Source organism: Otolemur garnettii, unplaced genomic scaffold (genome assembly GCF_000181295.1).
Source record: "Otolemur garnettii isolate 467f Iridium unplaced genomic scaffold, OtoGar3 scaffold00081, whole genome shotgun sequence".
In the NCBI taxonomy this organism is placed as follows: Eukaryota; Metazoa; Chordata; class Mammalia; order Primates; family Galagidae; genus Otolemur; species Otolemur garnettii.
Window position 1 is genome coordinate 8,046,342 of NW_003852476.1, and position 18,618 is coordinate 8,064,959.

At 41.7% G+C, this 18,618-nt stretch overlaps 1 protein-coding gene across 2 annotated transcripts in view; it reads right to left on the reverse strand.

Moving 5' to 3' along the window:
* KCNH5 (potassium voltage-gated channel subfamily H member 5) overlaps positions 1 to 17,587 on the reverse strand; it is a 384,504-nt gene extending 366,917 nt beyond the window's left edge. For both annotated transcript variants that reach the window (XM_012807979.1, XM_003794435.1), the window contains exon 1: positions 17,469 to 17,587. In XM_012807979.1, the coding sequence (XP_012663433.1) occupies positions 17,469 to 17,541 (73 nt within the window). In that variant the 5' untranslated portion in view covers positions 17,542 to 17,587. The remainder of the gene's footprint in view (positions 1 to 17,468) is intronic.
* Between the last annotated feature and the right edge of the window lie 1,031 nt (positions 17,588 to 18,618).

The window sequence follows — 18,618 nt, forward strand, 5'->3', positions numbered from 1 at the left end:
TTTGAGATGGACTCTCACTCTGTTGCCCCAGGCTAGCATGCCAGAGACTCAGCTGAGCTCACAGCAACCTCAAACTCCCCGGCTCAACCCATCCTCCTGCCTCAGCCAACACTAATCCCTCCAAGTACCTGGGATTACTGTTGCCCACCACAACACCCTGCTAATTTTTCTGGGGTTTTTTGTTGTTTTTTTTTTTTTTCCCCAATAGAGACAGGGTCTCACTCTTGCTCAGGCTGGCCTCCAGCTCCTGATTCAAGTCATCCTCCCACTTTGGTCTCCCAGAGTTCTAGCATTACAGGCATCAGCTACCTTGCCCAGCCTGCCTTAAAACGTGCTTTAAACAATGGGCAAACTCTTTGCAGACCTCCCCCATCTCAAAAAAAGGCTTGTTTTAAAGACATTTGCTAGAACTTAGGTTGGACGCTCTTAACTGCTCCCAGTTAACTGCATTAAAAACTTATCCCCGCCCCTTCACTCCCTTTCCAATCTCTTGCTCTCCAGTGGCCAAGTCTCCAGCTCAGCAGGGTCCAGCTATCACCGCTCTTGGGTTGTAGGTATATTATTTCACTTCTAATCCAGTTAACGCCACCTAATAGCAAACCAGTAACAACACAGCCCCGCAGAGCCCCCCTCTGTGCTGGCAGCCCCTAATCAAGACAACAGCTCCTTTCCTCTTTCACGGGTCACTCACCAGGCGGTAAGTCAGAGACTCAAGGTCAGGGCAGCAACTGCAACACACATTTTAATTCTTGGCTTAGATCACTGCAAATTCCTGCTCTAGTTTCGAGATGAAATTGTGTCTTATCTCTGTTTTAAGAAGTGAGGAGACCAGGAATGGAGGGGAAGCCCCAAGCACCTCATGCAGGGAGGGCTGAGTCCTGCTAGTTTGGAAGCAGAGTTACTTAGGGGAAAGAAAACAGAAGTTAGAATCCAAAGGGGCCAACTGAGACTTTACCTTTCTCCAACCCCATTTTTCAGTACAGCTACCCGATTTTAACCAATAAACAGCTCCTGGATGATTCTGGCATTTGTCAAGTACTCACTACGGTATTAGCTCTCCTTTTCAGTTACACCGACCAACTAAGAGTTTCTTAAAATCAACTTAAAAGTTTTAAAAAGTTGTCTAGGAAATACGCTCTCTATTCATAATGATTCTTCAGATGTGAACTCAGTTATTTAAACCATCAAAGAGCAAAGTAATTAGACCATGTGCTCATCGGCCCTGACCTCAAGGCCTAATGTCAACAAGATTCACTCTGAGCTTCCGGTAGACAAACAGAAGAACACTCATTTCCGAACGCTCTACAAAACCAAGGTTGATTATCTTTGCCACAGTGCTAGGTCCTTCGTGTAAGAACAATCAAAATATGGTTAAGATGCTCTGTCCCCAGGTAATCTCCCAGGATTTGGATCCCTTCTCAAAAAAAGCTTGAGGAGTTTTAATCAGGTTATTGGTTTTCTCACATACAAACTAGTGATAGAGACACCACTCTGGGTAGTTACGGAGATTAAATAGAGCAGTGTGAGCAAAGGCTGTATAAATTAATTATTAGAGTAAAAAGCCTTTCTGAACTAGTATTGCTTATTATGTACAAAATTTTTTACAACTGTGTCACATATGGAAAGAGAGCTTGCTATGGGGGGAATAGGGGGTTCACACACAAAGAACCTAGAAAAAAACTGTGTAATATCAATCTGCAAACCAAAACCTATAAAATTATATTTATCACTGAGAGCTAAACTACAAAATAAAACACTAAAACAAGGAGAAATTAAAAAGGGACAGAATTTTAAAAACAGTTGTGGCTAAATTAGAAAGTGCTGAATATTAAGTAAACGATCCAAAGCCTTTTTTGAAAAATTTATCTATCTGTTCTACTACTGTTCCATTTCCCTGTAGTCATAAAAATTCTTGTTTCAACAAATTAAAAATCTGATATTAATAAATATTCAAAACAGGATAGCAAATTAATTAAAATTGCTTCCCAGAAAATTTTAATGTTCTTTTGCTTTAAAACACAGGTAAGGAAATGAAACATTATTACAGAGGAATAACTTCTCTGCAAAGCCGAGGAGATGCACATTTAGAAAGTGAGGCAGTGCAGAGGTGCTGGAAGCAACAGCTGTTATAGAATCTTCCCTTAATTCTGGACAACCATCATCATCCTTATGGGGCTTGACAGGGAAATCAGTTCCAGTTTATCCTCAGAGCTCTCAGAACACCTCAAGCCAGGAATTCTGGAAAACTGAACTCTTCTTAGGATCCTTGGGATCCAGACTGTATCAGTCCTTGAAGTTGTTTACAAACAATTCATCTCCACGTGGGTCCACACACAATCTGATCCCGTATGAAGTGCCCAAGAATCAGGGCTTGTCCGTATAGGAGGTAGAATCTTAGAACCTGTATTCCACACGTCAGCAGATTCATGGATGAGTCTCTACAAGGGGCTGAGGCTTCAAAATATCTCATTATGTTCTTTCAAGACCATTCAGTCTCCTCTCAGAAATGGACATGAAATACAGGCACTTTCCCTCAAGGATTAGGTTAAAAACTAAGCATGGGCCCTTAATTCAGAACGGCCCCAGGATCCCTACCAACGCTTCTCAATCTCGGTTACACATCTGCTTGTGATGGAAGCTAAAGGAAGACTGGAGGGGGCACAGCCTTACTCACATCTCAAAGACCCTGTCTTCATTGGCCGGGCATCTGTATTTACTTTTAAATCTTCTCAAGTGGTTTTCATGTGAGCCAGGGTGGAGAAGTACTAATCCAGTGCAATAATTCCTAAATGCTGGCAGCTGCAACAGAATCTTGTCATAAATATCAAAAAATAGAGACTCCTAAACTCTAATGCACAGATGAACTGAGTCGACTCCCTTGCAGTAGAATACGGAAACACAGCCTCAGAGGTTAAGTCTCACACGCGCGCTGGGACACGTCCACCTGGTCTCCTGCTTCTCAAAGTGCAGCCCAGCATCACGGGAGGCTATTGGCAATACAGACTCTGGCATCCACGCCACAGCTTCCGGAGCAGAGCCTGCATTTAAACAAGATCCTCAGGTGATTCCCAACGGTGTGAACGCACCCTCTTCTGAATCCTTTTCTCCCACTTATGAACAGAAAAGCAGACTAGGAAAGTTGAAGAACTCGTTGAACATACAGAAAGGGCAATTGGTGGGGGGAAAGACTGTTCTATGACACTGTATGTGTGAACCACTATCTAAGCTTTGTGTGGGGGGTTGTTTGGTTTTGGGGGTTTTAATATAAGGAAGCATTTTCTCTTCAAAGAGCAATTTCTTCAAACAATAAAAAAACCACTCCATGTAGGTTAATACTGCCTCGTATTAAAGATCATACACAAACCATGGGATCAACCATCCTGGCTGGTCAAAATGCTGGAAGAAGAGAGGTTATACTCAGTCGATAAAGACAAGATAGGGCAGCACCTGTGGCTCAAAGGAGTAAGGCACCAGCCCCATATGCCAGAGGTGGTGGGTTCAAACCCAGCCCCGGCCAAAAACTGCAAAAAATAAATAAATAAAGACAAGACCAAAGCAACAGGATGTTTTGTCCCTTTCTGCAGCAATTCTGGGGAAAACTGTGTTTTCCTCTGAGTTGCTTCAACATAATTGGATTGTTTTGGGGAGGGGAGGTGTTTTACCTTGCTTTGTTTTTATGAAAACTAGACCCTCTGTGGATCAAGAAATTCCATGAACATTAACAATGATGATGAGGAGAGGAAGGAAATGGGGAGAAATAGGGCAAATGCAGTTACAGACGATGAATAAGTCCAGAGACGTGAAGCACACATGAAAACTATAGTTAATGATATTGTATTACACACTGAAAGGCAGATGACAGATTTGAGCTCTTACCACATAAAGAAAGGTAACTATGGCAGTAGATGGATAGGTTTATTCACATGGCTGCAGTGACCATTTTACTATGTATGTGTGTGTACTGTGTACGAGATGGGACAGTTAAGTTTGCAAACTCATCCTAGAACGAGTGTTACAGTCCTCACTCCTGAGCATTGCTACAATCTCCAGATGAAAAAAACAATAGAAAAAAACGGTGAAACAACATTTTGGCAGTTAAGGGTTCATGCTCTCTCTCTCCTCTCTGTCTCTCTTACACACACAAGTAACCCTCGAAGTTTTTAAGGGCACTAGCAGAAGTGTTCAGATATTTCAAGTGATAACACACATCAACGAGTTCTAGTGTACTAAGACAGGAGACAGAGTGGAGGAGAGAAGGGGAAAAGACTTCACGAAAAGAGAAGAACAATTCCACTAATTTAGAGTATTACCAGGGATAAGGCACCCTTGAGGAGAGTCAACGAGATTTTTCCTCTGCTTATACTCATTTAGTTCCCATTATAAGGAAGCAAACAGTCTAAAAATGACAGGTATCATTCTGAAAGCCCTCACACCGTGCAACCGCCCCACAGAGATGAAGACAGGTGAAAACCAGGATACCCAGTTTGGGGGGGTTCAAGCTCCTCTTCCAGATCACAGGGGCTCCCCGAGGAAAGATCAGAGTGCAGGTGTTTCCAGCTCCTATATTCTCCCACCCTCCACAACCTCTGATTCAAAGAGCTAAAGAATACACATTCCAAAACTCAAAAACAGATGACCAAAAAGGGAAATTAGAAGCTTAAATGTAATGCAATAACATCCAGGCAACAGTCACTACATTTTCCTAAAAGGGATCAGTTGGAGAGACCTTTTCAGGATGCTGATTATCAAATGTTTGTTATTTTGATTTGATTCAAAAGTTTTGTTTCTCATGTGAATAAGTCACTTATTGAAACCCGAAGTTAAGTCTTTCTAATGCACAAGACCAACCAGACTGTCCAAGCTCATTGCCTGGCCCACAATAGCTGGTTTCTGAACTCCTTGAGTAGAACACAGAAATCGCAGCAGTGCAGAGTTACACTGAGCCAAGCTCCCTGGGGCTGTTCTTCTTTTCTTCAAGGAAATGAGAAGTGAGGTAGATGACAAAGTGAAAACACAGGAGATGTATAAGCTTCATGGCAAGCATGGCCCTCTTCCAGCCTTTCCCATCTCAAGGAAATCTTTCCTGCTTCCGTCTACACATTTGAACCAAAATGCTGGAATAATCCTTCACCCCTCCTCATGCATGCCCTCAATCCACGACTACCCCCTAGTGATTCTGCCCACCAAACATGACAGGTACACCCGCTGCTCTCCATGCCCAGCTGCCGTCCCAGGCCAGCATGTCTCATCTGGACTATTATACCATTTACTGGCTGGTCTCTCTCACTCCTCTCTACTATCCTGAAACCAGTAACCATCGGGACTAGATTTGTCCACTGCACTAACAAGGCAAAGCAGAAGCCTCCCCTGAATAGTCCTGCCTCCCACCATCCCCTTTCTTCAGGCCACTGCAATCCAACGGCACTTGTCTCTGTGTTCCACAAATTAGATATCTCACTGTCTCTCACTTTAGGCATCAGTTTAACATGGCTTCCTTGGAAGGGCCTCCCTGACACTATCTCCCCATCAAAACTAGTCCCAGCCAGACACAATCACAGCACCCTCCCCTCTTCCTGCAAAATGCCCACCAAAATTATAAGTCTCTATCTGATGTGAGTTTGTTGAATGCCTGTGTCCTGTACCAGACTCTGAGTTCCAGGAGGTCAGGGACCTCACATGTAATCATGAATGAATATCCACAAATGCTCGCTGAGTGACCAAATCAAACATAAAAATTCTGATTCCTAGTTAAAAGTCATACGGTCAAGAAGTAATTATAAAATAATGTTCAGACACTGTCGAGGCTATCAAGAAGGGTCCTTACTACATACACTTCTTCAAGGGACTAATAACACTGCAAGAAATAAAATACACATTCCCAAGCAGGTTTCCCTGTACTTTAAATGGGATCTGAGAACCTGTGAATTTAAACCACAGAGTCTGTATTATTTTTTAAACTTGTCTTTTGAATGAGTGACATCTATGGATTATATTTAAGTTTCAAAGAACAGCAACACAGAACAATCCCTGAAGCATATATAACACATCTTATTTGGGTTAAATAGAATCTTGGTACAGATGTCTAAAGAAAAGCATAAATAATTTATATTTTATGCCCACATTCACACTGTTGATTTCTGATATGTGTGTTGCTCTATTCTACAGTCTGTATCAAGGGCACAAGGTAAGGCTGGTCTCTTTCACGGGCTTGCAAAACACATCTTTATCCCAGCACAATCCTCTGTAGCAACACAGCAAATGTACAGACAAAACATTGTATACCTTCCACAATGACACTAATTATTATATAATAATATTGGTGATATTAAGCAGGTCATCACTGTAGGAGTCTGAAATATGCAAAAAAAAAACCTGTTAATTTATTCAAACTGTTCAGCTGTCATCTGAGATAAAAATATGCCTCCACTTTCCATCTCCTTCAAGACCAAAACTACGTTTTTAAGTTTCTGTGTTTCTTTGACGGCATTAACTTTACCGTTTTACCATCTACCCAAGTGGTTCAGAATGCATGAGATACTCTAACATATACTTCTGAAATTTACAGCAAATATTTCTCGACCAGAAAAATGTTCAACAACACAAAGTTTCTACTTTTAATAGTTGGTGTTTTGTTCATGCAAAAATGGGTTTCTGAGAAGTGAACTGGTAAGAATCATTAGAAGCAAATTATAACTTAAATAATGATCTCTTTGATTTATAGTTGAAATACAACAAAAAAACTTCACCCCGATGTAATGACAAATTTTTACAAAAGTTTATTACAATGAAAAATTTTTAAATGCCTGAAGCCATATGCTAGTTATATAATCTTGGGAAATAAGAGCTAAATTAATCAAGATGTATTTATCAGGGGAAAAAAGTATTTCATACATATTTAATGTTCAAGCATCATTTTAAATCCGGAAAATAAAACTTTTGCAAATGAACTGCATCTTTTCTTAAGGGATTCTGTATTTTCTTTGAAGTTAACCTTTTAAGGTAATTAAACACTAATGGCAAGAAAAACTTCAATTAAAAGACTGGCCTACCCGGCACATACAATAGGAAAACAGAAGAAAGGCTTGCCTGAATGCATTTACAATCCAATTAGTTTTCTAAAGCTTTGTTCTATTTTTTTTTCACTATCTATGCAACAGAAGCTAATTGTTCAAGATCTACAAATTAAAATTATTTCACTCCTGGACAGTGCCTGTGGCTCATAGGAATAGGGCACCGGCCCCATATGCCGGAGGTGGCAGGTTCAAACCCACTTCCAGCCAAAAACAGGAAAAAAAAATTATTTAGCTTCCTTTGGCCAGATTTCAGAGGACTACTATAGAAAGCTGATTTTTCTGCTTTATTCTTCAGCTTCTCCAAGAATTACCAGGTATCGTGGTAAATAGAACTGATGCTGCTTTTGCTTTGAATAGTAGGGTTTTTATGGGGGCAGGGAAGAAAATGATTGGACAGGAGCAGGTTGAGACTTCAGTAAAGGGAACTCAAATGCTCTTCTGCTCTGATCTATCCACTTATGACTCAGGAAATTCTCAACTGCTTACTTCTTTGCTTTATTTAGGTTATAAAGGGAAAAAAAAAAGAAAAGAAAATCTCCCGTACATTACTTTACCTGGAGAACTATGAAGAGGTGAGGACTCATTGCGCCCTCAGGATGAGGCTGCGCAGTGTGAGAGCCACCCCTCCACCACCACCACCACCACCCTACCTCCGGGGTGTGGCTTCCTGGAATCTTTCCAGCAGCCTGTGAGGCAGTGTCATCACTCTGGAGGGGTCAGTGTGCCTCTGGGGGGAGGGCAGGAACCTGTGCCATCCAGAACTCAATCCCTCGCTCTCTCCACCCACCACGGGGCCTCAGACAGCAGCTGAGAGCCACTGATCTCTGACCCCTGCAGATGCTCCACAGAGTCCAGAAAAAAGACCTCCAGTTATCCTGACGCTGGCTGTCCAGTAGAGACAGAGCTTGCTTTAAGAATAAACAAGGGAAACACATCATGTTTCATTCCTTACTCGGAGAAGCTCAGTTGATGAGGCAACTCTTTTCTTTCCACCTGTCATTCTTGTTTACTCCATCACAGTTCCACACCCCGGCGACATATGATGTCATATGGACACGGTCCCTGCCTTGAGCTGAGTCAGCAAGCTACAGTGAATGGTCTGAATCCACTTAGTCTACACACGGTATTCACAGGAGGTACAAAGGAAACAGAGGGGAAAACTGTTTCTCCTAAGATTTAATAATCTGATTGGGTAGTAAGACTAATGCTTTGCTGAGTGACAAAAGAAAGACAACTCTAACTTTTCTAATGGAAAAGGTGAAAATACTAAAGATACCTTAAACAGAAATGAGGCGTTACCAAACCAAAAAAAAAAAGTCAAAAAGAAGCCAAAAGCAAATAAGTTCACTTCTGAGAAGTACAGAAGAAATTCCGCCTACCATTAGTAAATTAAAAAAAAAAAAAAATTATACATCGTATAATGCCTTCCACCCTTCTGAAGTTGATCAGATGTCTGCCATGTCCACCTCTCATCTCTCTTTCTCCTGCCAAAACCAAAATTAAAAACAAAAACAATAAACAACAACAAAAAGAAATTCTATACATACAGGGAAACATAGGACTGGAGTGCAGAGAAAATAGTTTAAATTTTGACAGAGGCTCAGCTTGCTCTGAAAGATATGAAGATGTAAGAAAGAGCTGAAGAGACGAACCAGGGAACTGTTTATTTTAGCAGAGAAATGGAGAGAGAGGGGAAGGATGGGGGGAAGGAGGGAGGGAAGAAGGGCGGGGGGAAGACCCAGAACCTAACAGACCAGGAAAACATGTAAAGGATGAACACTAAGAGATGAGCCAGTGGAGAGGGTAGGAACATACAGCTTCAAATCCTGCAGAGCCAGAAAAATATACACAAAGGCCTGGGCATTTACAAGAAGAATATAATTTTCTAGGAAGTTTCAACATCATGGAATAGATAATAATTAGTTGAAAAGAGGTGCAGAAGGAAACCATGATAAAAATTAAAAGCCACTACAGATGGTACATTGGAAGATTTAAACAACTAAATGGTGATACATAATAACAAACACTGACAGGAAGCTTATGAAGTGACTTCCACAGCTCTCCGCACATAATTTCTTCACTTACTCCTCACTCTAGGCCCATAATCCAAGCACTAGTGCTACTTATATTTTCCAGATGAGAAAACAAGCTAAAAAGTAAGCAAAGTCAGTCACAGAACCAGTAAGCATCAGAGTCAGGTCTCCAGTTTAGGCCTCTAGAACCTCACCAACATGCACACTGCCCCGTGCAGAAAAATAGGAGAAATGTCACTTTTGTCAATGTGTGATCATGCAGCCCCTGCAGCCCCAGGGCTAGATCAGGGCCTCACACAGAGCAGGTGCTCAGGAACATTGTGCTGATTGGTGAATACTCACCTAGAAAAGACAAAGGGGGTGAGCAGAAGGGTGGGAGTTGTTTTTAGGGGCTTTATTCTAAGACTATTTACACTCCATTACAGAATTAATTCATCTATTCTTCCAAAGCTGTAAATATATAAAAATAAACTCAGCATGCTTTAATTTGCTCCCAACGAAGAGGAGGCAACAAACAACTCGAAAACAGAATAGAACAGGACAGAAGTTAACTCCCCGCCTCCATCGTTGTCCCAGTGAGCCGTAGTTGTCCGAGTGAGCCGTTCAGTTCTCGGGTTGGCAGCCTGGGGCTGGCCCTGTGGTCTCTATAAACCACAACCCCTCTTCCTCTTCTGCTGGAGACTGCACAGGACTGTAAGCTGCTCCCCACAGCAAACTCACTCAGAAGATGCTTCAGCTGATAAATAGCGACTGATTCCCAGGGACAAAGCTCAACATCAATGACTCCTAATGGCAAAATTAATTTATTTTATTTTGTTGTTTCCTTTTATTTTTTCAGAGACAAGTTTCTCTCTCTGTTGCCCATCCACAGTCTGCCATCATATCTCATTATAACCCGGTCCTGGCTTCAACCAGCCCCTGTGCCTTAACCTTCCAAACTGCTGAGAGTACAAGTGTCAGCCACTTGGCTGGCCAGAAAATAGGGGAACATACACTTTATAAAGTAGTGATAAAGGAAAAAGACATGACCATCAACAAAAAAATTGTACCTAACTCTAAAATCTTGCATTATTTTAAGCAATAATTTTTAAAACTGTGAAAAAACTACAAATGTAGCTTAGCATCTTTACTGCTATTTTCTCACAAAATGAGAGCTGGGAAATAGGAAAAAAAATTAAGATATGAAAATTTAAATGCTACTAATTATTTATTGCTACTACAAAATTATTTTAAAATAATAATTTCATAAGAATCTGCAAATTTGTAAACTATTCTTTCTTGTATAAAATAGACCAGGTTTTAAACCCTTGGAGATTCACGCAAAAATGGTAGAAACTATTTCAGCTGGACATCAAGTTGGACTAGGAGATGAGTGCGGGATTCCTCTCACCCTCCCATCCCTCCTTTCCTAAGTACCGTCTGATACACCATTTACAGTACAGTTTCTGTTTACAGATATGTGCATTGACTAAATAAATATTTTAGACTATTGGATTACTCATACAACCTCACTAAATAGATTTAATCAGCACTGTTTTGGAAAAAAAGGAACAATAATGGACTTGGTTATTTTAGGAGACAAAAATCAAAAACTTATTCAACTAGTACTAGAAGCTATGTGCTCTAAGCAGTGAAAAATATACAAGTATTTTTTAAGATATGACATCCTCAAGGAGGTTAGTTCATACCTCAAAATTTCCATGACTTCCCCGTCATTACAGCTAGAAACTATGATGATTGTTCTCCTAAGCTCAAATCACACATCTCGTGAAGTCTGCATGACTTTATACTAAATAGCTGTATTTCCCTAAGAGGACCAGTTCCAAAGAGATGACAAAATCTATTTTCAAAAAATTGCAAATATTTTTCAAACCACTCTTTCTTCCTAAATTATTTTGCTCATCAATTCTCCTATCTTTTTCCATGGGAAAACAATGTATCACAAAACTACCATCTAGAATGTATATAAATATGTTTTTTATTAGGTAATAGTGTCCACACATAATCAAACACTGAAACAATTTATGTGACAGTAATTATCCTGCGTCCATTTGATCAAACATCTTTCAAGACTCAGCCTTTCCAGTATTAACTTCTATATTATACAAAATAAGAATATTTAAATGACTTTTAACTGCTCTTAAATTACAAAAAGGAGTCAGGCCATGTGCTACTAAGCCAGAACACTTAATAACCCACACTGAGGCTTTGTTTTAATTCTAGTCTGCTACTGGGAGAACATGCTTCATAAATGTACATTTCTTAGGGCACATCCACACTACTTTCCTTGGCCTCAATTTCTACAACCATCATTGACATTTGTTTCAGATTGCCACTGGTCATGTGTTGGACAACACAACTCTTTTATTTATAAAACTACTGTATGGCATGTTTTAATTTTTCCCCTTAAAATCAATTTTGTGTGGGGGCATTTCAAAGTATGTCTCACTATATGTTTTTAGCCCTACTAAAAAGAAAAATAAAACCCTAAAATATCACAGGAGTTTAAAACCTCTTAAAATATTATATCCTCAATCACATGCCTTTGAAGATAATTTGTTTTATAATAACTTTGTATCTTATTTTTTAAAACCAAGCAACATCAAATACTTGAATCCCATGATTCCTGGGGAAGTAACCAAATCTCTGCACCCTTTTCGTAAGATTAAGGCATGGGTATCAACCGATTCTACCAATTTTTTCATAGGAAACATGTAGTCATCTTCCCAGTATGGTGCATCATGAACGGGGCATTTTTCTGCAAAATCATATGCTATATAATCGCCACATCACTCAAATTGTATGTTACAATAAAATTTTGTTTACCTGCTAAAATAAATGCTCTATTCCTCTAAAATATATTTGAATTTGTTTCTTTACAGAAACTATTTTTAGTATCGTTCATGTACTCGTAAAATGTGGATCACTGTCAACTAAAATAAATTTTAATAATTAAAATAAGAAATTCATTTAACTTTCCTATACATCTTATATTTTAGATCTATTTCCCCAAGAGCAAAAGCTAACCATACTGACCCCCCCAATCAAATGGGGTAGGGAGGGAGCAAAGGGAGGGAACCAGCCAAAGGAAAGATGCCAACTCCCTGGTTCACCTGTGCCACAACCTACAGTGACCCCTTGTGGTAAACAGTAACTACAGAACTTTGCTGAACAATACAACCTTTTCCTAGGCCACACTCTCTCTGGAGTGGCATTGTTCCTCCCAGCTAAGACACAGCTGTTAATAACAAGGAAAGTAAAAAAACTAACATTGACTAAGCTAAAGGGCTTCTGCAGGAAATCTACTCAATCCCTATCAAATCCCGACTACTCCCAGCTATTTTGTGTTTTTATATGGTTCTTTTAGGAGGTAAGTTAAAAGATGGAGAGGTAAATGGATTTCGTACATATCCTATTTCTGAAATCAAGCAGAAGATAGACAAAGAGGCCAATTTCTAGTGAAGACAGTAGTGTCTTGGAACGAGCAGCCTCCCGTCAGCGACATCCTGCATTTGTTACATAACGCAGTGTGGGCTCTAAAGCAAAGAGGCAGCTGTGGCTTCTTCATAAATACCATTTAGGAAGTGGTCACTATAATTTCAACCTCCTTGATATTTTAAATGTTAAAGTGGTACATTTTAAGACCTGAGAAAACCAATGCTCCAAAAACACTATGAGGTTTTATCAATATTTCCTGAATAGCATCTTTGATGTTAAATAAAACCTTTCAAGAAAAAAAAAAAGTCAACAACTTTATAACAAAAAAAGGCCATTTGTTTTTCCACTATTTCCTTCTACTTGTATCATACTTAAAAGTTATTAGTCCTTTTTTTTGCTGTTTCTTCCATTTTTAGATCACTAGTTCCTGAACTCCTCTCATGTGGGTTTCTTTTAAGACCTCAGTTTTTACAAATATCAGTTACAACAGGAAAATAACTTTGGACTTTTCTACAAGAGATGGCTGAGTAGAGAAAGTGCTTGTAACCTAGCTATCTCAAGCAAAACGGAAAATTGAGGATGCTTGAGCTTATCCTCTTGAAAGGTAAGTGGCTTCTAAAGACGACTTTTCTGTTTTCTTCGTTCCTGTACCCCTATTTTCTCCAAAGAAAAAAACACTTCTAGTTTTCTATAAAACTAAAAAAAAAAAAGAAACCACTTTCAACTTTGCATAGTGTGTACACTACTAAATAATTTTTAATAAAAAGACATTAATTTGTAGTTAGAATTTTTCATAATAACCTACTTTGCCATCACCCAAGCACGCACTCCCATCCGTGAAGGAATTGAAACCAACAATATAAACTAAGCATGCTGCCCAAAGGCACAATCAGACTGAAGGTTTTTGAATTTTTTTTCTTTTGAATCTAAAATTCCAATCAAAAGTCCTAAAAATAGTTGCTTTCTTTCAGGTACTTAAACCTCTAGCCACAAGTTTACAGCTCCCTACAGCCCGATTTATATGGATAATAGCTCCCATAAATAATTAAAATTTTATTTAAGAAGATACCCTAATAACATTCTAGACACAAACCTACTCACTCAGCCCTTGGGGCAGGAACCTTGGAGGACACATTACTCAGATGTAAGGAACTCACCACAAAGTCCCCAGACCTTCCCTGCTTAACTATTCATTTGATCATACTAGCCAAATACCTAAACTATTCCTATCACATTTATACTTTCGACCTTTACACTATTTGGAGTAATAACATACTCTACATTTGCCAGAATCACATGCTAAAGCTTTCCATAATTCTTTTGTCTAACATGATCTTGTCTCTTATCCTAAAACAAGAGGCATTCCCTACTTCTTTTGAAATTTAACTACAAAGTGTGTGGGTGTCCACCCTTCTCAATGGCCCTCATTATTTTATTTCATAGTCTTTGAATCACCAGCAACAACCTGCAGTGTTTTCCCATAACAGACTGAGTCACTTATATAAGGAAAATAAAAATCCAAGGTGTGAAATAACAGCAAATGGTCTCCAGTTGCTACTCTAGGGTACAGACTACAGCAGTGTTATTCTGGGAAGCTGCACCTGAGAAGTTTGGGACTTTGTCAGGAACCCTCAAGTTTAACAGCTGTACTCAAATAGGCCACTTCTTGCTCTTGTGTTCTACATCATCCAAAAATGTTCTGATGGGTTTCTACTGGCTGACACCTCAGTCCATTAGCAAGACCAATGGACAAATAATCGTGTCCTGTTTGCTCACATCCATCCCCTTTCATGTCTAATCTGGGGGTGGGGGGGGGAGTGCATGTGTATATCTGTGTGTTTCTGGGTTTGAGTTTGTTTCTTTAAACACCTCTCTTTTGCTCTTTGTGTGTGAAAGAGATTTCATTTCTTCTGTGTCTGCAGGATAGATACACACACACTTTATAGCCAAATCTCAAAACAGGCAAAGTAGAGAACTCATCTTCTTAGTTTTCTGAGGGGGTGCCTCACCGTCTGTGCTGACCTGCGTATTTCTGTATTATCTGTGCATCTCCCCGCATGTATTTCTATTTTGTCTGACTCTCACTAGAAGATCTGATCTTTTCATAAGAAGAAAATACTGTTGTATAAGAAAGAGTGAAGCTTTTCCTGGGGTGTTGGGAAATGGACAATCCTAGCCTGTTTCTTTGATTCTTAAATAGTTTGGGAATGCTGGATCCTTCTCTTTCTTTCCCTGCTAAAAGTCTGCCAATGGTTCACTTCCAGTGTTGTTAAGTTAACGAATAATGAAATCTTCAATAGGACAAACCTGGTCCTTGAATCCTGAAAGGAATATTCTCTTAGCCCCAATTAACAATTTCTCAGGATAAATTTTTCTATTTGTCTGCCAAATCATATAGAAATAACTGCAGTGTGCACCTACATTAATGTGCAGAACAATTCATTACTATAATTCTCAACTTCTCAAGTCCATCCTGCAAAGGAGGTGCTGAGATGTCTCGGTATTTATGACATGCACAAAAGCACGTACTTCATACATCTAACCCATTTCAAGCAAAGCTCAGGGGTTTTAGGTAATGGTACTCCAAGTTGGCCATGAGCAATGAGAGATGGCATTTAAAAATGCCAAAACATAAATTTTCATTTGCACTTGGTATTATCCACAGGGAGAAACATTAAGCCAATGAAACAATTATGAACACAAAGTGTAAAAAGAATTAAATATTCATGAATTTGGATGGTAGATGCCAAAAGAGGCAAGAAAAAACAGTCATTTCTAAGCCACGTAAGATAAATAAATCTTCATTTTGGGGCGGCACCTGTGGCTCCAAGGAGTAGAGCGCCAGCCCCATATGCCAGAGGCGGGTTCAAACCCAGCCCCAGCCAAAAACTGCCAAAAAAGAAAAAAAAATCTTCATTGTGAGGTGCATCTAAAATTAAACATATTCTAAAAACTGGCTCATAGTTCTAGTCTATACTAGAAGTTTCAACCAAAGGTGCCATACTAGAAAACCTGAGTCAAGGAATTCTCATCTTCCTTCTCTCCAGCGAACATAGCAGCAGACAGCCTGTGAGTTTTATCTTTCAAAGCCTTCTCTAAGAGCACCTCTCCCAGACCGAACTGTGTAAAGTCGAAATAACCCAAGAAGATGAAAAAGCTGAAATAAGAGTCACATATCTGAAACAGCTGATCCTAATAACCCCTAAATATCCCCAAACTGTTTAACAGTAATATCCCCTCATATTCTAGGTTTATTACCATATTAATAAAAGAAGGTAAGTTTGCATACAGAAATCACCTACCATTATGAATTTAGATTTTTATAAACATCAAAAACACGTATGAAATCACAAGAGATAACTAAAAATATTATAGTAGATATTAAAAAAGACTACTAGGCCAGACCCTATAGCTATTTTTTCAACCCAGATATAACATTGATGCTTTAGACCTGTACAATATCGGGCATTGGCCATAGTGGAAAAAAAAAAAATAAAGTCAGAAACCTCAAATTAAAACCAAAGGCCACGTCACAGATTTAGGAAAAAATACTTGGGGACACTTAAATACACTTAGCCCCAAAATCAGGGAAAATATTTGCAAGCCTAGTTTTAGAAGAAATCTTAATCTAAGAATTAGTGCGTTGTATAATCTACTCTAGCAATTCAGGGAAAGCATCATTGCATTTATTATTTATTATCACTCGAGTGTGTCTCTCTCTTGCCCACTAGGTAGGAATCATTTTAGATCAAGTGTTCTAATCACTTTTTTATCCAAAGGACCCATGAAGAGTCTGTGGTACAAAGCAACCAAATTAAGTCTTGTTTGGATGGACAAATGAATACACCAGGCGTTACAGAACCTCATGGAGTATTTACATTGCTTTTGTCTGGGCTCCACTGTACTCCACATGCAAAAATGTCTTTCTCATAATTCTCCAAGAAAAGAAACCTAAAGATAAAATAACAGGCTTATGAAGGAAAAAGTTTTAAAGGATACTCTACATATCTTGCATATTAACTTTTAAATTAAAAGAATTAAAAACTAGAAGATGCAGATTTAGGTTAATTGCCAAGTTTATAAGACCTTAAAATGTGAGATACATAAGCATTCCCACCCAGAATATCTTGTACGAAATGAATGTATAAACGGATGGTTCTTTAAGAAAGCCTTAACATCAGTGGCAGGTAGAATGGCGTTTTGTTTTTTAAATTTTCTCCAGCTGTGTTAAAAGCCCTGTAGCTCCTGCTTAACTTCTGTGTCTCCAGATTAACGCAGATGAAATGTATCATATAAATCAATGCACAGTGAAAAAAACATTAGAGAAAGAAACATCAAACACAAAGTTGGCCGTAATAATTGCCTTTCCATTTTTCAAGCACTCTCTTTTTTAGGTTCAACTAGTCTCAGCATAGGGTACCTTTAGGGCCAAAAACCTTTCCAAAGACTTTAATCTTTTTAATGAGCCACTTTCTCAGCCATTCCCAACTTGAGAGAAACCTACTGAGATTAACTCTAAGAATTCGGTCTTACTGCAGCCTACTTTGAAAAAAATATATATATACATATGTATATATATATATATATGGAGAAGGACGGAACAGAAGATACCCCGCCTCACTCTCGAAACTCAACCGTATTCTCAGGGTGTCCGACGCCCTGCCCACCCCCTTTCCTGCCGCCGGCTCCAGGCTCTGGACAGGTGGGAGGGGTGAGTACGCCTTGCTGGAAGGGGATGCAACTAACTTTCCTCCACCCCCTCATTCCCACCCCCCACCAAAAATCAGGTCCAACTGGCTACCGAAGCCGCCGGGTAAGACCGCCCGCACCCCCTGGCCCCCCTGGGAGCCGGATGGGACCCAGAGCACGGGGGCCCGTGTGGGCGGGATGGGGGGGGGGGCCTCTGAACTACAACTCTGCTTACCGCTGGAGCGCCTGACGATGTTCTCCAAAAAGGTGTTCTGCGGTGCCACCAGCCCTCTCTTGCCCCCCGGCATCCTGGGTCCAGAGAGCTGCGGCCAGGATCCGCGGCGGGGGAGGGGGGGCTGCAGGAGGAGAAGGTGGAGGGAGAAGAGGACAAGGTGGAGGTGAAGACCGAGCCGAACGAGGAGGGGGCGCGGCGGCGGCGGCGGGGTCCCCTGACTGTGTCTGCAGCCCGACGCGGATGAGCAGCTCTGGGGAGGAGGACCAGGCAGTTCATGGTAGTAGCGCTCCCCCGGCCGCCGCTGCCCAGACTGTGGCGGTGCAGCGCGCGGGGCTCGGGAACTGCAGGCTCCGCGGGGCACAGTGCGCCTGCGCCGCCCCAGCCGTCGCCGTCCCGCCGGGGCCGAGGCCGGAGCTGCTGCCCAGGCTGCTCCCGCGGCGCCGGGCGCTCGGGCGCGGGCTCAGCATTTCCCCCCTGGCCCGCGCCCCGGGGCCGAGGGGCCGAAAGAGCGAACTGCAGCCCCCTCTCCGCAATCCTCTTAGCTCAGCCCGAGACACTTGACTGCGCCTCTGGCTCCGGGTCGCCGAGCCCACCGCTCTTGGATCACAGCCGCCCCGCGCAGCCCAACTTCTGCCAGGCTATGCGCCCCGTGGCCGCTCCCCCGTCCCCGGAGGTCGAGGCTAGCGCTCGCTGTCCAGTCGGGGCCATGGAGTGGAGAGGTGGGTAAGTGGGTCGGCAGAGGGGTCGCGTCCCGGCTGGTCCCGCCCGGGTCCGGCTCACGCTCCAGCCGCGACCGAGAGCAGAGCAGGGACCGACTGGGCGGCGCGCGAGGATGCCGAGCAGCCACCGGACGCTGCTACCGCCCCTCTCCGGCTCCTAAGCCTCCGCCGGCGCCTGCACCCCGCCTGCCCCGCGCCCGGAGCCAGACGGAGCGGGGCGCACCGGGCACCCGCGCGGCCCCTGCCACCCAGGCCGGGCTGGGGGCGCGGGGAGCTTCCTGGGGCTGCCCCAGGGCCCGGCCCCCGCTGCGAAGTTGCACTTGACGGGAAGAGTCGGGAGCGAGGAAATAATCCAGACCCGAGGGGCAGCGAGCGCGGCCGGCAGCGTTTGCCCCAGAAAAACCGCGAAGGCGGCGGGGGCGGAGCCTCGC